This window comes from Eubalaena glacialis, chromosome 3, assembly GCF_028564815.1.
Source record: "Eubalaena glacialis isolate mEubGla1 chromosome 3, mEubGla1.1.hap2.+ XY, whole genome shotgun sequence".
Classification (NCBI taxonomy): domain Eukaryota; kingdom Metazoa; phylum Chordata; class Mammalia; order Artiodactyla; family Balaenidae; genus Eubalaena; species Eubalaena glacialis.
In genome coordinates, this window is record NC_083718.1 from 27,667,790 (window position 1) to 27,694,492 (window position 26,703).

At 38.2% G+C, this 26,703-nt stretch overlaps 1 protein-coding gene across 1 annotated transcript in view; it reads right to left on the reverse strand.

Moving 5' to 3' along the window:
- The window catches only part of CATSPERE (catsper channel auxiliary subunit epsilon), a 268,765-nt gene that overhangs the window by 50,769 nt on the left and 191,293 nt on the right, over positions 1-26,703 (reverse strand). Inside the window, exons 12-17 of the mRNA XM_061185394.1 lie at positions 14,284-14,342; positions 12,125-12,200; positions 8,339-8,391; positions 6,217-6,267; positions 5,774-5,807; positions 5,626-5,705 (exon numbers count right to left, since the gene is read on the reverse strand). Coding sequence (XP_061041377.1) covers positions 5,626-5,705; positions 5,774-5,807; positions 6,217-6,267; positions 8,339-8,391; positions 12,125-12,200; positions 14,284-14,342 — 353 coding nt within the window. The remainder of the gene's footprint in view (positions 1-5,625; positions 5,706-5,773; positions 5,808-6,216; positions 6,268-8,338; positions 8,392-12,124; positions 12,201-14,283; positions 14,343-26,703) is intronic.

Genomic DNA, 26,703 nt, shown 5'->3' on the forward strand with positions numbered 1-26,703 from the left:
ATATATACACTACCAAATGTAAAATAGATAGCTAGTGGGAAGCAGCCGCATAGCACAGGGAGATCAGCTTGGTGCTTTGTGACCACCTAGAGGGGTGGGATAGGGAGGGTGGGAGGGAGGGAGATGCAAGAGCGAAGAGATATAGGGATATATGTATATGTATAACTGATTCACTTTGTTATAAAGCAGAAACTAACACACCATTGCAAAGCAATTATACTCCAATAAAGATGTTAAAAAAACAAAACAAAACAAAACAAAATAAATAAATAAATAAAGACAAAGGCAAAAAAAAAAAAAAATTCCTGTTGTCTTTGCTTCCACAATTCCACATTACCTATGTTGTCCTTGTGTTTCTCTGAATGTTTTTTTCTGGCTCTTATTTCTAGACTCTTTTTTCCTCTCACCACCTTTGAATTTTTTTTGTTGTTGTTGTTGTTTGTTTTTTAGTAGGGTAAATCTTTGGCTCATAACTCTTCTTATTTTCCATATTATAGCTAAAATGAAACACTTACAACTTTTGATACTTCCTTTTACGTGGAGGGAGCTCAATGAGTATAACATTCTTGGTCTATCTTTGCTCTTCTATTCACTTTGCCCCTTGGGAAGTGGGTTGACTTAAATGATTGATAACTTAGAAAAGAATAAGCTGGGCATGCTTGGCTTAGCTTCACATTTTTCTTCTTATGAGTGAATTTCTTGTAGGATAACATGTTCTTTTCTCTTTTATGTTATACATTTAAATGGCTTCCAAGATGAGAGACCAACAGTGGATCAACAATACCTGTGACTGGGGAGATAATTCTTCTTAATCCCGTTAGGTATAGTATTAGTGGTGTAGTATCAGGAAGTTCACTTTCTGCAAATGTAAGCTACATCTATCAATATATATTTTGTGTCAGTAATAAGTGATGAGTAATACCATTCATCTTCTGACTCATATTATTCAATTCACTCAGGATTTGGTCAGGGAAGAGGGGTACAATTGGACCTCCTATGTACCCCAACAATTCTTTATGATCACCCACAACAATTCTTAATATCACAAAATTCTTATTGACTTCCAAATATATATCTCTAGCTCAGACAGTTTACATGAACTTCAGATGCTGCAATTTAACATTTTATTGGACATCTCCTTCTGGATGTCACACAGACTCAAATTCAAAATGTCTAAAAACCAACTAGTCATCTTCCCCTGTAAGCGTACCCTTTATTCTCTATTTTATGTTACAATTGATGGTATTAAAATTTGTCCAGTTTAGGGAAGCCATAAACATAAAATTCATGAGTTCATTCAGCAAATATTTACTGATTGCTTACTGTATGCTAGTCAGTGATCTAGGTGCTGGAGGATATAGCAGTGAACTAAATAAATAAAAAGCTCTTTTCTATGGAACTTCCATTATAGTAGAGGAGAAAAGACAATACACAAGTTAAATAAGTAAGATATATAATTTGTTAGGTGGTAATAAATACTATGAACAAAAAAGACAGGTGAGGAGTGAAGGTGGTGCAGAGGCAGCTTATAATTTTAAACATGACAGTCAGCATAGGTCTCATTAAGAAAGTGACATTTGGGCAAAGACTTGAAAGAAGTGAGAGAAGAAACTAAGTGAACATCTGGGGAAAGAGGACTGCAGGCACAGCAAGAGGCAGGCACAATGGCCCTGAGGTGGGAATCTGCTTGGCTTACCTGAGGGACAATAAGGAGGCCAAGTGAGTAGAATGGAGTAAGTGAGGTGAAGCTCACCAGGAGAAAGGTAACAGGGACAGAAGATCACATAGAGCTTTGTAAATCAGAGTAAGGACTTGGCTTTTACTCAGTGATTATACATTTTGAGCTTAGGAGTGATGTGTTCTAACCATTTAAAATGATTCACTGTTGCTGCTATATAGATGCAAGGGTGGAAGCAGGGAGACCAACAGAAAGGCTATTTTAATAATCCAGGCGAGTAGTGATAGCTTGGATCAGGGTGGTAGCAGTTCAAGTGGTGACAAATAGTCAGATTCTGTATGTATCTTGAAGATAGAGCCAATAGGATTTACTGATGTATTGAATGAAAGATATAAAAGAAAGAACGGATAGGGGTGATTTCAAAATTTGACCCAATCAGCCAGAAGGATAGGGTTGATATCAGTTGAAATGAGGAATGCTATTGATGGAGCAGATTTTGAGGGTAAGATCAGGAGTTCAGTTTTGAACAAGTTAAGTTTGATATATCTAGGCAATATCTAAGTAGAAAAGTGATTTATGTATTCAACATCTAAGTGGATTTATGGGTCTGGAGTTCAAGAGTTTTGCAAACACTGTTAGTGCTCACCAAATAACCCTGTGCCTGTTTACATCTTCTAGCCCACCTTGGAGTTAGATTAGGGCTGTGGCATTAAGTTCCAGTTAATTGGATATGGGTGGAAATGATGTAAATCACTTCTAGGCCTGACCTTGGAGTTAGATTAGGGCTATGGCATTAGATTCCAGATAATTGGATGTGGGTGGAAATGATGTAAACCACTTCTAGGCCTGACCTTGGAGTTAGATTAGGGCTATGGCATTAGGTTCCAGATAATTGGATGTGGGTGGAAATGATGTAAACCACTTCTAGGCCTGACCCTTTAAGTCATCCCAGGAAATCCTCTAGTCTTTTTTTTTTTTTTTCAATTTTCCCCTTTCATAGTGGTAGTCTAGGAGGCTGTGTCAAGATGATGTAGATATGAAATATGTCAGACTATGACATGAAAAAGGTTAAGCACAGAGATGTTAGGGTTTGTTACTGCAGCATAGCCTAGCCGTATTTGACTAATACAATGGAGGATATTCAGGCTGAAGATACAGTTTTGGGGTTTATCAATATACTGAGACATTCGAGTCCATGAGACTGGATGACATCACTGAAAGAGCAAGTTGAAGTGGAGAAAAGAAAAGAAAGCTTTGAGCCTTGGGGCATTCCAACATTAAGAAGTCATGGAGAAAAGGAGAAACTAAGAAATTAAGGAGGAGCTATCAGTGAGGTAGCAGGAAAAGTAGGGAAATGTGATATCCTGGAAACCCAATAAGGAAAATATTTCAAGTAGGAGGAAATAATCAACTGTCAATTCTTGTTAATGAGATCAAGTAAGATGAGACCTGAGAATTGACCACTGAGTTTAGCAATATGGAGGCCAAGGCCGTTGGTCACATTGGCTAACAGTGCCAATGGAGTGGTGGGGTAAGATCCTGACTGAGAAAGATTTGGGAGAGGATAGGAGAAGAGCTAGTGACAGTATAGTAGCGAGAGGGGTAGTGGGGTCAAGAGAGGGTTTTTGTTTTGGTTTAGTTTTTGGTTTTGGTGAGGGAAAGAATTGCATATTTGTATGATGATCCAGTAGACAGGGTAAAGTTGATGATGCAGGAGAAAGAGGGGGCAATTTCAGGAGCAGTGGTTTTAATTAGGAAAGGGGGTAGGTATCCAGTTCACAAATGGAGGGACAGGCCTAAGACACCCATATACTTTATCTACGGTGATAGGAAGACAGACAGAGTTAATGGGCACAGATGCTTGAAGATGGATAGATAACAGTAGTAGAAGTTTGCAGAAAATCTCTCCTGATCGATATTACCTTTGACTCATTCATCTTTCTCATTCTCTCTTTCCCTCATCACTCACATCTATCAATTATCAAGCCCTGCCTGTTATTATGAGTAATTTTCTCATAAGTGATTCCTCTTTTTTGTCTTTGTTGCTATCTCAGTCATTTGTTTTTTTTTTCCTCCCTGGACTACCAGTACAGTTTACTACCTGGTCTCTTTACTTAGACATGTTTCCCCGAAATTCATCTTCTACACTTCCTCCAGAGAGAACTAGCTAAAGCAAATATTTAATCATGCCACTCTACCATAAGAATGGATAGAAAGTCTTCCATGAGCTGGACTCTACCTAGCTAGTTTCCCAGCCTTTTCTCCTGATACATCATGCCTCACTATGTGCTCCGATAACATTATACCATTTGAACTATGAAATTTCTTCCTCTAACTATCACTTTTGCTTGAAAGGTTTACTCAGTGGAATTCCTTGTTACCTTCCCCACTTCTCCTTCTCTCCTCTGCCTTCAGCTAGATATTCATTATCCTTTAAGACTCAGTGACTCAGCTCAAGTGCTCTGGGAACACTTTCCAGAGCCCCTCTCCCTTCCATAGCTCAGTTGGATTCTTTTCTTTTCAGTTTCAATACCAACCACCCATGTCATTCCTTTCTATTGTTCCATTTAGCATATCAGTTCATATCTAATTTATCAGACGCTTGAGCTCTTGAGAGCAGAAATCCTGGGTTATTCATCTTTGAATTCCCAGTACCTAGCACAGTAATTGGTGCAAAGTAGGTGTTTAATAATGATGATATGAACTGAAGAGTGCACTTCTCTGGGAGAGAACATTAAGATTTTTTACCACTGGAGGATTAGGCACTAGATAAAACAAAAAACCAAAACAAACAAAGAAAAAAACTAGGTCTCAGTGGGGGAAGGATTGCCTAGGGTGCCCAAGAAAAGAAGTGGAATGATTAGATGTCTAGAAGATTGAAACTAAAGAAGATAGCAGATTAGCCTGATAGCTCAGAGAACCCATGACAGAGGGATTGTAGGAGGGTAACATAAGAGGGTGAGGGCAGAGCACAGAATCTTAGAACTGCCATGGATGAGAAGTGGGGGGCAGTATGTGCTGGCAGAGGCCTTCTGGATTCCAACAGGGAAAGCTCTGATGGCAAAACTAAATTGGAGTGCCTGATTCATTACTTCACACCTACCCACCCTAAGAGATCTCAGAAGCTGTCTTCAGCCCGAGGGCCCCCAACGCTGAAAGCATTGACTAAAATTTTGATGTTTTGCTCATAGGAATTTCACTTCCAGTAATTTATCTTCATGGCCTATCTGGACTAATGTCCATACATGTACATAAATAGATATTCACCACAATTTTGTTTATAATAGCAAAAAAAAAAAAAAATTAGAAACCTAGGTCACTTGTCTCATATTTCTCTATATTTTAAATTTTGTAACAAGCTTTGTAACTTTTTTATAATCATAAATCTAGAATAAAGTTAGAGAAGCAAGCAAGCTAGCACAAAATCACTTGGAAAAGCCTTCCTTGTAGCATTTTATTCATATTTTTATTATGAAACATTATTTATAAAAATTAAGTTAGAGATAATATTTTTGAAATCTCCCCATGTACGATCCCTTATTAGTAATCTAGTTTCTCTCTTTGTGAGCATTCAGTTATTATTGGCACATGGAAAGAAAAGTCATATGTCACCAGGGGGAGGTAGTTCCTATAACAGGGAGGGGTGCTGGAGGTTGGGGAGAGATTTAGAGAGGATAAAGCAAGGGTTAGGAGACTGTCTGCATCCATGAGAAGAGTCTCAGCTCTCTTATCCACTTATATCTCAGCTCCTAAATTGTAATCTCCCTCAACATGCAGGGACCATGGATCATCCAACTTTCCATAACTAGTACTGAAAACCTAGTGTTGCATATATTTGGGTGCTCAAAAATATTTATTATTAAATGCATGATTAATTAGGCTTCTTTTCATACTTTTATTTTGAAACTTTCAAAGTAAGTTAAAATTTTTAGTGAGAATATACTTACAGTTGAACCACAGGGTGAAACTTTTCTCTGAAATCAACTTTCAGTGGGCAGCCATATTTTTCCCAATTATATTTTACTCTCTAGAAAAGGAAAAATGCTTTAGTTATTTTCTATATTTGGCTGATTGACAAAATTATAGTTTTCTTACCAAGTGCTTAGATGGTCGATCCCTCAGATATGACCTGTAAAAAGACATTTTCATTACTTAGAATCTTTCTGCTTCTCAAACTTAAAAATTAAAACCATTACTTTGTTTGGGTAAAGAGGTATCACAAAAGTCAAACAGATAACCATAATTACAAAATTATGTATCCTAAAATATGTGGAGATTAAACAACATACTTCTAAATAACACACAGATCAAAGACAAAATCTTAAGAGAAGTTAGAAAATATGTTCAACTAAATGAAAATGAAAACACAACTTATCAAAATTTGTGAGGTGCAGCAAAATCAGTGCCTAGAGGTAAATTTATAGCAATAAATGTATATATCAGAAAAGACTGATGATAATAGGAATAAATACTGATTCTAAATTATTGATACTACATTAATATAAAACTCAATGTTTATGTTAAAAAATACTTCTTACTTTTCAATGATGTAAAAAAAATCATGCTGAAGACATTCTTTTTTATCAAATCTACAAAAAATAAAACATAATGAAGTTGTAATATCATCATTCCTTACTTACTAGCACAAACATTTAATCATTTAACTCAGTGATTCTCAAACTCGAAAGTATCACAGAATCATCACTTATTGAATTAGAATCTTTGGGGTTGGTGTGTAGCCCTAGCATTTCTATTTTTAAAACTCAGCTTCACAAATGTTTCTGAAGGTACCAGAATTTGAAATATACTGATTTACCTCTTATATTTGATACATGTGAAAAATTGTAGAAAATCCATCAAAGTAAAGACAAATTTCTTTGGACTGTTTCATTCTTCATAATTTTTTAAAACACAGAGTTCTAATTGCTACTAGAGACTCAGTTGCACAGGTAAGGATCTATTTTAAGAATTCACATAATTTCTAGTTAGGGTTTATGCAGACATAAGGCTATCATGGTCTATAAAATGATAGAGTTTTTAGTAAGTTAAATTATTCATTTGACCATTTTTGCTGGCTGCTTCCAGTGTAACTCAGAAGGAACCCCAGTCACTGCTGTGTTTATATAGATATTGGAAGACTAGGACCACCTCCCACCCTGAATTCAAATTAGACCCCAAGAGATGCCCTCCTTCATTGACAAATCTCCTGTCAGAAGTATCATGGGCCCCATAGGTCTCCTTTGCTGATTGTGAAAACTTAGGCCAACCACAACCTGAATCCAAGAAATTAGCATCATTTTTAGAGTTCCAGAGCAGTGGGTCATTGACTAAGAGATCTGGAAAGAGGTCCTGAAATCTGTGTTTTCAGACATGCTCTCCAGGTGATTCTGATGAGCAACCTAGTTTGACAATTGCTCTCTAAACCTTCCCAGAAATAGATTGATTCAAGCTGTTTTGCATCTCACTGAAGAAGGAAATCTTCATGCAGTGATACTGCATGCAGGGGTACTGGGAATTGATTTTGGTAACATGTTGCTTAGAGCAGTTATTCTCAAATTTTAATGCCCCTACTAATCTTGGAAATTTTGTTAAAACAGAGATTCTGACTCAGCAGGTACAAGGTGAGGCCTAAGATTCTGCATTTCTAGTAAGTTCCCAGGTGATGCCACTGCTGGTCCATAGGTTATACTCTAAGGAGCAAGGATGTAGACCATCCCAGAAATAAGATGCTATAGGCTGTTTAAATCAGTTAGCCTTTGTGTTTTCTGGAAAAGGACTTACGGGAAATGCAAATTCCTTGCTGAATGAGATGGGAATATTTAATTATCTATCCGGCAACTGATTTTAACAATTCACTACTCAAAAGATTATTAGAATGACAGATGAATAGACCTTTGTTTTGGATGAGAGCAAGTCACTTCATAAATAGATTCAGATAAGAGTCAATGTTACCCCACCCTCACCCTAACCACAGGAAAGGAATTGCAATACATTTTTGTCTCCATTATACATTCCACCTCAGTTAAACAGATTTGTGTATGCTGACCTTTATTCTCTCCCATGCAGAAGAAAGAGCTGTGGATGACACAAGTTCCAGTGTGCTTCATTGTGAACCATAGTAAAAATCAATAAAAGTCACACCTTGGGATTCTCTGAAGGAAACACTGGTGGTTCTGTTAGGTTTGCTCTAAAAAACTTTCTCATGGAAAAAGGTGCAGGAAACTGAGGCTTCTCTCTTGTGGTTACAAGCAGTTCTCTGACAGAAATGAAATTATAGCTGGTTTGAGTAGGATGGACAACAGAGGTAAGTTTTTCTCCCTCTCATTTCTCTGGAAATGAGTTGTACACTGAAGAGCTGAGAGAGGTAATGCAAAGGATGGAAACTAGCTTATGAAAAGGGAAGGTAGAGAAAAATGCTGGTAATGGAGACAGAGGTTAAGTCTGTCTGATCCAAATGTAATATTTGAATATGATTCAAATGTAATATTTGACTTGGCAAAAAGTTCAAACAAGTCTGGTTTGGACAAATTATCAACTTATAATGGATTTCATATGGACATGTCAGTCATTGGGCTAATATTATCGCTAGTAATTACCATTTAGTTCACCATTCATTTTTAAACATAAAGAGTAAGACAAGTCAAATGCAAATATACTTGCCCTTTAACAGCAATGAATTTATTAGCATCACAGCCAACAGATATTTGGAACACCTAAAGTAAAGTAATTTAGGTGATGAGTTTAGTGGTTCTAATTCACATGATCTAAAATATTACTACAACTAAAAGCATTACTACAGCTAAAATTACATTTTAGATTTGAAATAACCTTTTAAATGTAGAGTTTTGTTATACTGCTCTGTGCTGTTTTCCCCTTCTTCTTCGATCACTTTTTTCTTTCTTTGCTTCCTTTCACCCTTACTGCTCACAAGGCCCAAAGGTTGGGTCTCTGCTTTCTTACTTCGATGTGATCTTTCACTACTACTTCTACAACCATGACTATCAACTCTGTAGTTCCAGCTTGCACCTGACTCACCTGGCAGGTTTCTGTAATAGTGAGTTGGCCAAAAAGTTTGTCCAGGTTTTTCCGTAAGATATTATGGAAACATGAATTTGACTTTTTTTGAGTCAGAGTCCTGGTTCTTCCTCAACTGGGATAAGCTACTTATATTTCTACCTGGCTCCAGGACACCTTACTCACTACTGTCTACCCTGCCCACCTCTCCAACCCCCACACCAGGCTTTCTAATTGGGATTTAGATACTTGCCTTCTGTTTTAAACATGTCCTGTATGTTGCATATTTCCACAAGGCAAGTCTAAAAACACCCTTGGGGATCAGGAGGGTGGGGTTAGAGAATGATGTCCAACCAAGCTTGATGGATTTAAAGAATTGCACCTGCTAAGCCAAGAGCTTTCAGTCTTCATTTGAAAGGCATCCTCCACAGCAGGAGCTCATGGATTTTATTTCTTGAACTATCTGATCTCACCCATAGGACCTGATTTGTTCTCTCAACAACTCTACCCACAGGCCTTGCTGTCCATCATTATTAAATCTTTTCCCATCAAATGTGTTTAGAGACATGTGTCTGCCCTTTATCTTTACTAAATTATCCATATAAGGTACATGGTTGGCTGAGATCCTCAAGTTTTTCATAGTTAGGACACACCATCACTTGATGATCTTATTTGTAACATCTCTTCTTTTATGGGTCTTAGTTCACAAAAATCATTCCTAGTCTCAGAATTAACAACCATGACTCAGATTAAAATACATGAGTTGACCTGCAGGTGGCTCTTGAACAGGAGCATGGGTACAGAATGTGGGAAGTATGAATAAGACTGTTTTGTAGGGTACCCACTGCTGGAGGACTGACACATTTTCCTTGGGACAGGACACCTAACAGAGAAATTCTGACATATAGCCCAAATGAAAACAATGAATGTAGTAGTTTTCTTTATTTAATATTATTCTCTTAAGTACAGAGACAGGCAAAACTGTTTCTGCCTTAGTTCAGAATCAGACACAGTGTATTCCCTCGAACTGGACAGAACAACTGAACTGAGACAGGAATTCTAAAGGCCTTCAACACAGAAATGTTGGTAGACAATATATCAGACAGAGTGTAGTCATCTCTCCCTGGGAAACTTCATCTTGGAAGGAATTACTAACTCCCGCTGAGGACTGGTTTACTGGGGTGGCCTCATTGCATTCTGGTTCTTGGTGTACAGTTAAAAAACTGAGATGCAGCCCTGTTGGTGCTGTCAGTTCTATTTGCTGCTCTGCTGCAGGCTATGAAGACTAAGTAACAAAGACGGCAGGCTCATGTTCAAATGGCTCAGTCCATGGTCCATTTGGTCCAGCAGGTTTAGCAAGGGCTTAACTTCATCCAACTAGAGAAGAAGTTTGTGGGCCCTCGGTCTATAATATTTATCTGGGAGGGCGATGACTTGCTTACCAGTGGGGACAGGAGCACAAAGAAGGGTCCCTGTGATTGAGAGCATACCTTGTAGTTGTGTACAGGTTTTAATTTTCTTGGCTAGCTAGAGGACCTACCTCCACAAGGCCCCATTTTCCTTTTGCCTAAAGGGCTATGGCATATTCCATTATCTTCTACTATATGGCATACTCTCCATTCTATTTCAGTGGGTGGGTCAATACAAACTACCTGAAATGGGCACAGATGGTGGCTAGATTTGAACAGTCCATGTCTTGGGGTGTGCCAAGGGAGAAACCAGTAATATTAGATAATTACTCTGTGACAGGTAGCATTCTGGGCATTTTACATAAATTATCTTATTTAATACTCTCAACAAAGTAGATAAATACTGTGAGATGGATATTATATTTCCCCTTTTACAAATAAGGCAGCTGAGACTCAGAGTGTTTAGGAGCTTCTTGAAGCCAGTAGGTGGTAGAGCTTGGATTCGAACTCAGGTTAGGTTAACATGTTTTTGTAATGCCTGGGCTGGGCAGGATAGGGTGAATAAGGATCCCTAACAAATCTATAAATTAGACAGGAAGAAGATGGAGGAAACCACGGTGCTTTAGGAAGGCATCTTATATGGAATAGGGTAGAGCAGTCGAGGAGCTGAAGATAGAGAATGCAGACCAAGGCTGGGGCAGGAACTCGCTAGGTTGCTGTTTTTTGCTTCCTCAGCAGATTAAGCTGGGTAGGCAGCATGGTGGGTAAACAGGGGGAGTGGTCAGTATGCATCTGCAGGCAATTTCCTGGGGAAGCAGTGTGTGTCAGCAGTGCTCAAGGATGGATCACGTCTGCCTCAGTTCAAGGCTCCCTTTAAATTCATGGAACCTTGGGACTTCCCTGGTGGTTCAGTGGCTAAGACTACGTGCTCCCAATGTAGGGGCTCTGGGTTAGATCTCTGGTCAGGGAACTAGATCCCACATGCTGCAACTAAGAGTTCCCATGCCACAACTGAAAAGATCCCACATGCTGCAACGAAGATCCTGCATGCAGCGATGAAGATCCTGTGTGTTGCAACTGAGACCTGGTGCAGCCAAATAAATACATTTAAATTCATGGAACCTTGCCCTGGTAGGAAGAGGTTCTTGGTGCTGGGGTCCTGAAGAGCAGGGACTATGTCTCATTTAACTTTGAATTCTTCATGTAGGTATTCCCCATTGTGCTATGCCTGATATATAGTGGGTGCTCAATATATGTTTATTGATTATTAGTTGGAATGAGAAGGAATAAAGAGAGGAGGCATCCCTCAATGTGGAACAAAGACTCAAAGGAGGTGGTGGTGGGTGATTGCCTGAACACGCCACTGCTATATCACATTGCTGTGCTTTTGTATATGCCTCTTCCTGCTCAACTTCTACTTACTCTTCAACAGTCATTTTATGCATCACCTTCTTTTCACCTTTTCCCTCCCAATCAAAATTGCTTACTTTTTCCTCTGGGCTATTTGGTAACTGTATATCTCACATTCTTTTACACTAGTTTATGTTTTCCCCTTTGGAAGGGACTCTTTTCATCTTTGTAACTCCCATTACTTAGCACACAGACTGAAACATAGAAATGTGGTAGGCACACAATAAAATTTTTTGAATGAAGAAATGATCCAATTTTTAAAATAAATAAACATAGCATAAATATGGATATGACTGGCAGTCTTCTCTGACAAACCATATCCAACTTTAGCTGTTCTCATTAATTTCAGTTTTGCTCTACACAATTTTATTTATGTTCAAAAACTAATAATTTTACATCTTTGTAAGTGTTTATATTCTGATGGTAAACTCATGGAGGGCAGTAATCTAATCTTTTTCCAAAGTAAAATAATGGTCTCTCTACAATGAAACATTACAAAATGTTGCTATGTATTAGGGGGAGTGGTATTGAATGGAGTTAATATGTATTATTTAGTTTTACCACCCATGTATTATTGAAATAAAATATTCAGTCTTCTACCCATGTCACTTACCTTTTGGGAGACTGGACACGTTTTTGCATGTTCACTAGGTCTAACGTGAACAAGCAGAAGACCTGTGTTCTGGTATCTAGGAGAAACAACATGTACAGGTGATTATAGAATCACAAGGGAGGTAGCCATGAGTGTGCCTTTGTGCAGAACAGATGAAAAGTCCCATTAACATGTTGTGATTGAACTGCCCCCCCCCCAACCCATGAGGAATTCTAGAGGCCTGGTGGTGGTGGTGGTGACAGTTCGCAGTTTCTGCTAAGGTGCATTGTGGTCATATCCTAAAGTCACTCCCATCTCATGGTATCCCATATTTTGGCCAGCATAGGATAGGCACAAAGGGAAATAAAAATGAGTTTCTATCAGCATTTCAAGCCCTCTGTTTCATTCACACTCTCAGTCTCCTGAGGATGGGGCTTTGCTGCTGACATCTTGCCCTGCTTCCTGACAGTATTACAAGGCCGTAGCCATTGCATAGGCTCCTTCTCTAGCCTCTACAGATTTTTTCCTCCTATTGACAATGCTTTTGGAACAATAGATATTAAGTTATGAAGTTAGTTTTCTGAACCACATTATGCTGCATAATATGATCTGACTGGAAGCAAAAGGGAGATCAGACATAATGCCTTTGTAGATTACAAAATGCAAGTGAATAATTTTGTGCTCAGGCAAAATAGGAGGGCTCAAAAATTACAGAAGAAAAAAATTTGAAAGTATTATTCCTTCCCTGCCCCTAGTAAGGTTTTTACTTTTTGAAAAAACTGGGAAAAAACAAAACACAAACTAACCACAAACAAATGTTCTTTTCCTTCCAATATCATTATATTTTAATATTTATCATATATTAGATATAAAATGTACTAAATAAGTGAGGATACAAATAGCACATTTTTATATTTTTAAATCACTGTACCATATTTCATCAACTCTAAGATACATTTTTTATTTCCTTTAACACCTTTGAAAACAGGGAGCATCTTATAATTATGCCAGTTATGGCTTTTTCCCCCAAATTGATGGATACTTTGAGTTGATATATTCAGTAATATAGTATAGATCTGTAAGAAAAGGACACCAAAGTAGATATTGCATCTTCAATTTTCTACATAATTTTACTTATAGGTAGATTTTTTTTTTTTTCTGCCATGGCTGATTTCAAAGCTTTTGGTATTTTTTCTCAAGTCTCGGACTGACCTAAAGTATCCTGGACAATTTGATATATATTGTACAGCAACAGAATTCTGAGTAAATATCCACAAAATCAAAAATACCCAAAGGAACCCACAACATTAGAAGAATCAAGAGAAAAGTTGGTGAGTTAAGAGGGAAGGGATGTATTGAGCCTCTCTTGACTACTGTGTGTAAAGTAGCATTTTCCCTTACACTTCCTGGTCACTCTCTACTGCTTCTTTCTGCTTTATTTTTCTTAATAGCACTTATAATTATTTGGGACCATCTTGTTTATTTACTTCATTACTTGCTTCTTGTCTTCTCCCACTAGAGATATGTCTCACGACAGCAGTACTCTATCTTTCTTGTTCACCATGTGTTTTGAACACCTAGAGTGCTTGGCATGGAGTGGGTATTCAAACTCATGTGGAGTAGCAGCCTAAAGAAAAATGAACTTTTCCTTAGAAGAACAATGCTACCTTTCCAGAAAATATATTGAGTCAGGACAGAATGATAACCTAAAACCTTAAGATACAATTCCATGTTGGTTACCTTCCTCCAGAAATTAAGTGTTTAGGTGTTACCTTATTCCAAGATTCAGAGATGGTGTTTTATCTGACTCTACTCATAATTAAAGACTTTTTGGGATTAGAGTTCTAGCTTTTGCTTAAGGATAGTATGTAAAGAATTCTGGATGGGAATGAATGATATAAGGTGCTCAAAAATTATTGAATTAAGAAATAGCCTGGTGTTTTTTGCACCTTCAGTTGGATGAATAGCACCATCAGATAGGTCATGTTTTCATTTAATTAAAGGAGTATTTTACATTTTTATACAGAATACTATTTTCACATCTTTCCAGACATTTAAAGGAATTTGAAATCTGGATATTTAAAAGGATATGAAGTCATTTAAATAAAAGAATACATATAAATCAGTAACCTGAATAGCATATTTAATATTGAGTAGGTTCTTTTAAAAGTCTTACTTACTGCAACTTGAAATAATCATCTACTGCCTCATAATTTATATTCTGAGAAAATGTTACTGTCTGAAAAAGAAAATAAAAAAGTTTATGTAAAGTAGGAAAATTGGGAATGGGGACAATGGATAATTTCAAGACAGATATAAATCTTTCTTTAGGCAAGAAAAATAATATATTTAGCACTTTTTTCTAATTTATTTTCTTTCCTATCTCGGAAACTCCAATTACGTAGATATTAGATTTACTTTGTTACATTTCCTTATTTTACTTTTACTTTTATATTATCATAGTTCTTTTATTTATACTGCTTCTCTCTCCCTCCTCATTTGACTTTTGTTGTTGCAATATTCTTATTTTTATTTTTCATTTATAGCAGCAAAGCAAACTTTTCACTTTCTTCTGTTTTCTAATAACCTGTCTCTGGACCTTTTAATTTCTTCTTTGATGTTTTCAAATCATTACAAAATCATATTGTCCGTAATTTTTGAGACTATGGGGAATTATTTGCCAGAATCTTTCTTCTGTTGTTTCTGAGTAATTTTTAAAAATGTCCATTTGCCTTTTGCATACTTCTTGCTATTTTCTTCCCTCCAGGCCATGTTTCATCTCAATTTTCAGTATTCTGTATGGTTGCTATCATCACAGGGTAAAGCCATTTATAGAACATATATGATTATAGAGGCAAAAAATTATAAACCCCACATTTTTAAAGTATGGTAGCTACAATTTCTATACCCCTAAATTACTTTTTTGGTAGTTCTTTGTTATATATATAAATATATATATAAACATATGTATAACTATTCTATATATAAATATTCTCTATATAAATATGCTATATATCTCTAGATCTTTATATATAATATAAATATAATATATATGTATATATATCTGTGTGTATATATATAATATATCTATATATCTATATTGATCTCCAGAGAGAGATGAATTGTGAGGATTGGCTAATTTGTTGTGATGAGAACAGAGACTCTGTGTCTCTAAAACTCCTTAGTAAAAAGTTTTATTTCCAAAACAAAGTTTATTTACTCGTATGCTGGATGCTAAGTGGTGTGACATAAATATGCAATCTTTTATGATAAAGTTGAAGGCTGTGAATGTCATCACATTAAAAATAAATCTAGTTTCATGTTCAAGGAAAGGAACTGTCAAATTTACACCTGTATTCTTTTGTATGCCACGTTTTCCTTCATACGTAATCTTAAAAAAACTTTACAAGAAAGAAATTTGCCAGAGACAGAAATGAATGAACAATAAAGATGACAGTTAAAAACTCATGGGGAAACAGACCAATCACAAGCACTGAAATTGAAGCTGTGATTAAAAATCTTCCAACAGGGAGGGAGGGGCAAGATGGCGGAAGAGTAAGATGCGGAGATCACCTTCCTCCCCACAGATATATGAGAAATACATCTACACGTGGAACTGCTCCTACAGAACACCCACTGAACGCTGGCAGAAGACATCAGACCTCCCAAAAGGCAAGAAAATCCCCGCGTACTTGGGTAGGGCAAAAGAAAAAAGAAATAACAGAGACAAAAGAATAGGGATGGGACCTGCACCAGTGGGAGGGAGCTGTGAAGGAGGAAAGGTTTCCACACACTAGGAAGCCCCTTCGTGGGCAGAGACTGCGGGTGGCACAGGGGGGAAGCTTCAGAGCCAAGGAGGAGAGCGCAGCCACGTTGGTGCGGAGGGCAAAGCGGAGAGATTCCCGCACAGAGGAGCGGTGCCGACCAGCACTCACCAGCCCGAGAGGCTTGTCTGCTCAGCCGCCGGGGCGGGCGGGGGCTGGGAGCTGGGGCTCGGGCTTCGGTGTTAGCCGGGAGGGAGTCCGGGAAAAAGACTGCAGCTGCCGAAGAGGCAAGAGACTTTTTCTTGCCTCTTTGTTTCGCGGCGCGCAAGGAGAGGGGATTCAGAGCGCCGCCTAGACGAGCTCCAGAGACGGGTGCGAGACGCGGCAATCAGCGCGGATCCCACAGCAACAGGGACGCAGAGGGAAAAACGGAGAGATTCCCGCACAGAGGCTCGGCGCCGAGCAGCACTCACCAGCCCGAGAGGCTTGTCTGCTCACCCGCCGGGGCAGGCGGGGGCTGGGAGCTGAGGCACGGGCTTCGGTCGGATCCCAGGGAGAGGACTGGGGTTGGCTGCGTGAACACAGCCTGAAGGGGCTAGCGCACCACAACTAGCCGGGAAGGTGCCCGAGAAAAAGTCTGCAGCTGCCGAAGAGGCAAGAGACTTTTTCTTGCCTCTTTGTTTCGCGGCGTGCAAGGAGAGGGGATTCAGAGCGCCACTTAAACGAGCTCCAGAGACGGGCGCGAGCCGCGGCTATCAGCACGGACCCCAGAGACGGGCATGAGACGCTAAGGCTGCTGCTGCCGCCACCAAAAAGCCTGTGGGCAAGTACAGGTCATTCTCCACACCGCCCCTCCCGGGAGCCTGTGTAGCCCGCCACGGCCAGGCTCCTGTAATCTGGGGACAACTTCCCCGGGAGAGCGCACGGCGCGCCTCAGGCTGCTGCAACGTCACTCTGGCTTCTGCCGCCGCAGGCTCGCCCCGCCTCCTCCGTACCGCTCCCTCCCCCTGGCCTGACTGAGCCAGAGCCCCCGAATCAGCTGCTCCTTTAACCCCGTTTTGTCTGGGCGGGGAACAGACGCCCTCAGGGGACCTACAAGCAGAGGCGGGTCCAAATCCAAAGCTGAACCCCGGGAGCTATACGAACAAAGAAGAGAAAGGGAAATCTCTCCCAGCAGCCTCAGAAGCAGCGGATTAAAGCTCCACAAACAACCTGATGTGCCTGCATCTGTTGAATACCTGAATAGACAACGAATCATCCCAAATTTAGGAGGTGGACTTTGGGAGCAGGATATATTAACTTTTCTCCTTTTCCTTTTTTTGTGAGTGTATATGTGTATGCTTCTGGGTGAGATTTTGTCTGTATAGCTTTGCTCTCACCGTTAGTCCTAGGGTTAGGTCTGTCCGTATTTTTTTTTTGTTGTTTTTTTTGGTTTTTTTTTTTTTTGCTTAAAAAAATTTTTTTTCCCTAATAAATGTTTTCTTAATAATTTTTTCCTTATTTTCTATTTTTAAAAAATTAAAAAAATTTTTTAATAAGTTTTTTCATATTTTTTATTTTAAAAAATTAAAAAAATTATTTTTCTTAATAATTTTTTCTTATTTTTAGTATAAAAATTAACAAATCTGTTTTTAAAAATTAAAAAAAAATTTTTTTTCTTAATAAATTTATTCTTAATAATTTTTTTCTTATTTTTTATTATAATTGCTTTATTTTATTTTATTTTATCCTCTTTCTTTCTTTCTTTCCATTTTTTTCTCCCTTTTATTCTGAGCCGTGTGGATGAAAGGCTCTTGGTGCTCCAGCCAGGCATCAGGGCTGTGCCTCTGAGGTGGGAGAGCCAACTTCAGGACACTGGTCCACAAGAGACCTCCCAGCTCCACGTAATACCAAACGGTGAAAATCTCTCAGAGATCTCCATCTCAACATCAAGACCCAGCTTTACTCAACGACCAGCAAGCGACAGTGCTGGACACCCTATGCCAAACAACTAGCAAGACAGGAACACAGCCCCATCCATTAACAGAGAGGCTGCCTAAAATCATAATAAGGCCACAGACACCCCAAAACACACCACCAGATGTGGACGAGCCCACCAGAAAGACAACATCCAGCCTCATCCACCAGAACACAGGTACTAGTTCCCTCCACCAGGAAACCTACACAACCCACTGAACCAACCTTAGCCACTGGGGACAGATACCAAAAACAACGGGAACTACGAACCTGCAGCCTGTGAAAAGGAGACCCCAAACACAGTAAGATAAGCAAAATGAGACGACAGAAAAACACACAGCAGATGAAGGAGCAGGGTCAAAACACACCAGACCTAACAAATGAAGAGGAAATAGGTAGTCTACCTGAAAAAGAATTCAGAATAATGATAGTAAGGATGATCCAAAATCTTGGAAATAGAATAAACAAAATGCAAGAAACATTTAACAAGGACGTAGAAGAACTAAAGAGGAACCAAGCAACGATGAAAAGCACAATAAATGAAATTAAAAATACTCTAGATGGGATCAATAGCAGAATAACTGAGGCAGAAGAACGGATACGTGACCTGGAAGATAAAATGGTGGAAATAACTACTGCACAGCAGAATAAAGAAAAAAGAATGAAAAGAACTGAGGACAGTCTCAGAGACTTCTGGGACAACATTAAATGCACCAACATTCGAATTATAGGGGTCCCAGAAGAAGAAGAGAAAAAGAAAGGGACTGAGAAAATATTTGAAGAGATTATAGTTGAAAACTTCCCTAATATGGGAAAGGAAATAGTTAATCAAGTCCTGGAAGCACAGAGAGTCCCATACAGGATAAATCCAAGGAGAAACACACCAAGACACATATTAATCAAACTCTCAAAAATTAAATATAAAGAAAACATATTAAAAGCAGCAAGGGAAAAACAACAAATAACACACAAGGGCATCCCCATAAGGTTAACAGCTGATCTTTCAGCAGAAACTCTGCAAGCCAGAAGGGAGTGGCAGGATATACTTAAAGTGATGAAGGAGAAAAACCTACAACCAAGATTACTCTACCCAGCAAGGATCTCATTCAGATTTGATGGAGAAATTAAAACCTTTACAGACAAGCAAAAGCTGAGAGAGTTCAGCACCACCAAGCCAGCTTTACAACAAATGCTAAAGGAACTGCTCTAGGCAAGAAACACAAGAGAAGGAAAACACCTACAATAACAAACCCAAAACATTTAAGAAAATGGGAATAGGAACATACGTATCAATAATTACCTTAAATGTAAATGGATTAAATACTCCCACCAAAAGACACAGACTGGCTGAATGGATACAAAAACAAGACCCATATATATGCTGTCTACAACAGACCCACTTCAGACCTAGAGACACATACAGACTGAAAGTGAGGGGATGGAAAAAGATATTCCATGCAAATGGAAATCAAAAGAAAGCTGGAGTAGCAATTCTCATATCAGACAAAATAGACTTTAAAATAAAGACTATTACAAGAGACAAAGAAGGACACTATATAATGATCAAGGGATCGATCCAAGAGGAAGGTATAACAATTGTAAATATTTATGCACCCAACATAGGAGCACCTCAATACATAAGGCAAATACTAACAGCCATAAAAGAGGAAATCGACAGTAACACAATCATAGTAGGGGACTTTAACACCCCACTTTCACCAATGGACAGATCATCCAAAATGAAAATAAATAAGGAAACACAAGCTTTAAATGATACATTAAACAAGATGGACTTAATTGATATTTATAGGACATTCCACCCAAAAACAACAGAATACACATTTTTCTCAAGTGCTCGTGGAACATTCTCCAGGATAGATCATATCTTGGGTCACAAATCAAGCCTTGGTAAATTTAAAAAAATTGAAATCGTATCAAGTATCTTTTCCGACCACAATGCTATGAGACTAGATATCAATTACAGGAAAAGATCTGTAAAAAATGCAAACACATGGAGGCTACACAATATACTACTTAATAACGAAGTGATCACTGAAGAAATCAAAGGGGAAATCAAAAAATACCTAGAAACAAATGACAATGGAGACACGATGATCCAAAACCTATGGGATGCAGCAAAAGCAGTTCTAAGAGGGAAGTTTATAGCAATACAAGCCTACATCAAGAAACAGGAAACATCTCGAATAAACAACCTAACCTTGCACCTAAAGCAATTAGAGAAAGAAGAACAAAAAAACCCCAAAGCTAGCAGAAGGAAAGAAATCACAAAGATCAGATAAGAAATAAATGAAAAAGAAATGAAGGAAACAATAGCAAAAATCAATGAAACTAAAAGCTGGTTCTTTGAGAAGATAAACAAAATTGATAAACCATTAGCCAGACTCATCAAGAGAAAAAGGGAGAAGACACAAATTAATAGAATTAGAAATGAAAAAGGAGAAGTAACCACTGACACTGCAGAAATACAAACGATCATGAGAGATTACTACAAGCAACTCTATGCCAATAAAATGGACAACCTGGAAGAAATGGACAGATTCTTAGAAATGCACAACCTGCCGAGACTGAACCAGGAAGAAATAGAAAATATGAACAGACCAATCACAAGCACTGAAATTGAAACTGTGATTAAAACTCTTCCAACACACAAAAGCCCAGGACCAGATGGCTTCACAGGCGAATTCTATCAAACATTTAGAGAAGAGCTAACACCTATCCTTCTCAAACTCTTCCAAAATATTGCAGAGGGAGGAACACTCCCCAACTCATTCTACGAGGCCACCATCACCCTGATACCAAAACCAGACAAAGATGTCACAAAGAAAGAAAACTACAGGCCAATATCACTGATGAACATAGATGCAAAAATCCTCAACAAAATACTAGCAAACAGAATCCAACAGCACATTAAAAGGATTATACACCATGATCAAGTGGGGTTTATTCCAGGAATGCAAGGATTCTTCAATATACGCAAATCAATCAACGTGATACATCATATTAACAAATTGAAGGAGAAAAACCATATGATCATCTCAATAGATGCAGAGAAAGCTTTCGACAAAATTCAACACCCATTTATGATAAAAGTCCTGCAGAAAGTAGGCATAGAGGGAACTTTCCTCAACATAATAAAGGCCGTATATGACAAACCCACAGCCAACATTGTCCTCAATGGTGAAAAATTGAAACCATTTCCACTAAGATCAGGAACAAGACAAGGTTGCCCACTCTCACCACTATTATTCAACATAGTTTTGGAAGTGTTAGCCACAGCAATCAGAGAAGAAAAAGAAATAAAAGGAATCCAAATCGGAAAAGAAGAAGTAAAGCTGTCACTGTTTGCAGATGACATGATACTATACATAGAGAATCCAAAAGATGTTACCAGAAAACTACTAGAGCTAATCAATGAATTTGGTAAAGTAGCAGGATACAAAATTAATGCACAGAAATCTCTTGCATTCCTGTATACTAATGATGAAAAATCTGAAAGTGAAATTAAGAAAACACTCCCGTTTACCATTGCAACAAAAAGAATAAAATATCTAGGAATAAACCTACCTAAGGAGACAAAAGACCTGTATGCAGAAAATTATAGGACACTGATGAAAGAAATTAAAGATGATACAAATAGATGGAGAGATATACCATGTTCTTGGATTGGAAGAATAAACATTGTGAAAATGACTCTGCTACCCAAAGCAATCTACAGATTCAATGCAATCCCTATCAAACTACCACTGGCATTTTTCACAGAACTAGAACAAAAAAATTCACAGTTTGTATGGAAACACAAAAGACCCCGAATAGCCAAAGCAATCTTGAGAACGAAAAATGGAGCTGGAGGAATCAGGCTCCCTGACTTCAGACTATATTACAAAGCTACAGTAATCAAGACAGTTTGGTACTGGCACAAAAACAGAAATATAGATCAATGGAACAGGATAGAAAGCCCAGAGATAAGCCCACGCACATATGGTCACCTTTTCTTTGATAAAGGAGGCAAGCATATACAGTGGAGAAAAGACAGCCTCTTCAATAAGTGGTGCTGGGAAAATTGGACAGGTACATGTTAAAGTATGAAATTAGAACACTCCCTGACACCATACACAAAAATAAACTCAAAATGGATTAAAGACCTAAGTGTAAGGCCAGACACTATCAAACTCTTAGAGGAAAACATAGGCAGAACACTCTATGACATAAATCACAGCAAGATCCTTTTTGACCCAGCTCCTAGAGAAATGGAAATAAAAACACAAATAAACAAATGGGACCTAATGAAACTTAAAAGCTTTTGCACACCAAAGGAAACCATAAACAAGACCAAAAGACAACCCTCAGAATGGGAGAAAATATTTGCAAATGAAGCAACTGACAAAGGATTAATCTCCAAGATTTACAAGCAGCTCAAGCAGCTCAATAACAAAAAAACAAACAACCCAATCCAAAAATGGGCAGAAGACCTAAATAGACATTTCTCCAAAGAAGATATACAGATTGCCAACAGACACATGAAAGAATGCTCAACATCATTAATCATTAGAGAAATGCAAATCAAAACTACAATGAGGTATCATCTCACACCGGTCAGAATGGCCATCATCAAAAAATCTAGAAACAATAAATGCTGGAGAGGGTGTGGAGAAAAGGGAACACTCTTGCACTGTTGGTGGGAATGTAAATTGATACAGCCACTATGGAGAACAGTATGGAGGTTCCTTAAAAAACTAAAAGTAGAACTACCATATGACCCAGCAATCCCACTACTGGGCATATACCCTGAGAAAACCATAATTCAGAAAGAGTCATGTACCAAAATATTCATTGCAGCTCTGTTTACAATAGCCAGGACATGGAAGCAACCTAGGTGTCCATCATCGGATGAATGGATAAAGAAGATGTGGCACATATATACAATGGAATATTACTCAGCCATAAAAAGAAATGAAATGGAGGTGTTTGTAATGAGGTGGATGGAGTTAGAGTCTGTCATACAGAGTGAAGTAAGTCAGAAAGAGAAAAACAAATACAGTATGCTAACACATATATATGGAATCTAAGGGAAAAAAAAAGGTCATGAAGAACCTAGTGGCAAGATGGGAATAAAGACTCAGACCTACTAGAGGATGGACTTGAGGATATGGGGAGGGGGAGGGGTGAGATGTGACAGGGTGAGAGAGTGTCATGGACATATATACACTACCAAATGTAAAATAGATAGCTAGTGGGAAGCAGCCACATAACACAGGGAGATCAGCTTGGTGCTTTGTGACCACCTAGAGGGGTGGGATAGGGAGGGTGGGAGGGAGGGAGATGCAAGAGGGAAGAGATATGGGAACATATGTATATGTATAACTGATTCACTTTGTTATAAAGCAGAAGCTAACACACCATTGTAAAGCAATTATACTTCAATAAAGATGTTTAAAAAAAAAAAAATCTTCCAACAAACAAAAGCTCAGGACCAGATGGCTTCACAGGTGAATTCTATCAAACATTTAGAGAAGAGCTAACACCTATCCTTCTCAAACTCTTCCAAAATATAGCACAGGGAGGAACACTCCCAAACTCATTCTACGAGGCCACCATCACCCTGATACGAAAAGCAGACAAAGATGTCACAAAAAAAGAAAACTACAGGCCGATATCACTGATGAACATAGATGCAAAAATCCTCAACAAAATACTAGCAAACAGAATCCAACAGCACATTAAAAGGATCATACACCATGATCAAGTGGGGTTTATCCCAGGAATGCAAGGATTCTTCAACATACACAAATCAATCAGTGTTATAAACTATATTTAAAAAGTGAATGAGAAAAACCATATGATCATCTCAATAGATGCAGAAAAAGCTTTTGACAAAATTCAACACCCATTTATGATAAAAACCCTCTAGAAAGTAGGCATAGAGGGAACTTACCTCAACATAATAAAGGCCATATATGACAAACCCACAGCCAACATCTTTCTCAATGGTGAAAAACTGAAACCATTTCCACTAATATCAGGAACAAGACAATGTTGCCCCCTCTCACCACTTTTATTCAACATAGTTTTGGAATTTTTACCCACAGCAATCAGAGAAGAAAAAGAAATAAAAGGAATCCAAATCAGAAAAGAAGAAGTAAAGCTGTCACTGTTTGCAGATGACATGATATTATACATAGAGAATCCTAAAGATGCTACCAGAAAACTACTAGAGCTAATCAATGAATTTGGTAAAGTAGCAGGATACAAAATTAATGCACAGAAATCCCTTGCATTCCTCTACACTAATGATGAAAAACCTGAAAGAGGAATTAAGGAAACACTTCCATTTACCATTGCAACAAAAAGAATAAAATACCTGGGAATAAACCTACGTATGGAGGCAAAAGACCTGTACTCAGAAAACTATAAGACACTGATGAAAGAAATTAAAGATGATACAAACAGATGGAGAGATATATCATGTTCTTGGATTGGAGCAATCAACATTGTGAAAATGACTATACTACTCAAATCAATCTATAGATTCAGTGCAATCCCTATCAAATTAGCAATGGCATTTTTCACAGTACTAGAACAAAAAATATCACAATTTGTATGGAAACACAAAAAACCCTGAATAGCCAAAGCAATCTTGAGAAAGAAAAATGGAGCTGGAGGAATCAGGCTCCCTGACTTCAGACTATACTACAAAGGTACAGTAATCAAGACAGTATGGTACTGGCACAAAAACAGAACTATAGATCAGTGGAACAGGATAGAAAGCCCAGAGATAAACCCATGCACATATGGTCACCTTATCTTTGATAAAGGAGGCAAGCATATACAGTGGAGAAAAGACAGCCTCTTCAATAAGTGGTGCTGGGAAAGCTGGAAAGCTACATGTAAAAGAATGAAATTAGAACACTCCCTAACACCATACACAAAAATAAACTCAAAATGGGTTAAAGACCTAAATATAAGGCCAGATACTATAAAACTCTTAGAGGAAAACATAGGCAGAACACTATATGACATAAATCACAGCAAGATCCTGTTTGACCCACCTCCTAGAGAAATGGAAATAAAAACACAAATAAACAAATGGGACCTAATGAAACGTACAAGCTTTTGCACAGCAAAGGAAACCATAAACAAGAAGAAAAGACAACCCTCAGAATGGGAGAAATTATTTGCAAATGAAGCAATTGACAAAGGATTCATCTCCAAAATATACAAGCAGCTCATGCAGCTCAATATCAAAAAAACAAATAACCCAATCCAAAATTGGACAGAAGGCCTATATAGACATTTCTCCAAAGAAGATATACAAATTGCCAACAAACACATGAAAGGATGCTCAACATCACTAATCATTAAAGAAATGCAAATCAAAACTACAATGAGGTATCACCTCACACCAGTCAGAATGGCCATCATCAAAACATCTACAAACAGTAAATGCTGGAGAGGGTGCAGAGAAAAGGGAACCCTCTTGTACTGTTGGTGGGAATGTAAATTTATACAGCCACTATGGAGAACAGTATGGAGGTTTCTTAAAAAACTAAAAGTAGAACTAACATGCGACCCAGCAATCCCATTACTGGGCAAATACCCTGAGAAAACCATAATTCAAAAAGAGTCATGCGGGAATAAAGACGCAGACCTACTAGAGAATGGACTTGATGACATTGGGAGGGGGAAGGGTAAGCTGGGACAAAGTGAGAGAGTGGTAGTTTATATATGGACATATATACACTACCAAATGTAAAATAGACAGCTAATGGGAAGCAGTCACATAGCACAGGGAGATCAGCTCGGTGCTTTGTGACCAGCTAGAAGGGTGGGATAGGGAGGGTGAGAGGGAGGGAGATGCAAGAGGGAAGAGATATGAGGATATATGTATATGTATAACTGATTCACTTTGTTATAAAGCAGAAACTAACACACCATTGCAAAGCAATTATACTCCAATTAAAAAGTTTAAAAAAACAAAAAAAACAAAACAAAAAGAGTCATGTACCACAATGTTCATTGCAGCTCTATTTACAATAGCCAGGACATGGAAGCAACCTAAGTGTCCATCGACAGATGAATGGATAAAGAAGATGTGGCACATATATACAATGGAATATTACTCAGCCATAAAAAGAAACGAAATTGAGTTATTTGTAGTGAGGTGGATGGACCTAGAGTCTGTCATACAGAATGAAGTAAGTCAGAAAGAGAAAAACAAATACCGTATGCTAACACATGTATATGGAACCTAAAAAAATAAAAAAATGGTTCTGAAGAACCTAGGGGCAGGACGGGAATAAAGACGCAGACGTAGAGAATGGACTTGAGGACACGGGGTGGAAGGGTAAACTGGGACAAAGTGAGAGAGTGGCATGGACATATGTACACTACCAAATGTAAAATAGATAGCTAGTGGGAAGCAGCCACGTAGCACAGGGAGATCAGCTCGGTGCTTTGTGTCCACCTAGAGGGGTGGGATAGGGAGGGTGGGACAGAGACACAAGAGGGAGGAGATATGGGGATATATGTATATGTATAGCTGATTCACTTTGTTATACAGCAGAAACTAATTTACCATTGCAAAGCAATTGTACTCCAATAAAGATGTTAAAAAAAAAACTCATGGGGAATAGATTGAGAAAGTTTAACATATGTTTAATCAGTGTTACAGAAGAAGAGAAGATAGAGAAGAGGTATAGACAATATTTGCAAGATACCTGATGAAGACAATTATTCAGAGATGTATGAGGCCCAAGAAATCCCAAGCAAAGAAAGAAGTAAAGAAACCTGCATTTAGACACCTCAGAGTGAAAGTGAAGAAAGCAAAGAATAAAATCTTAAAAGCAACCAGAGGCATAGGTG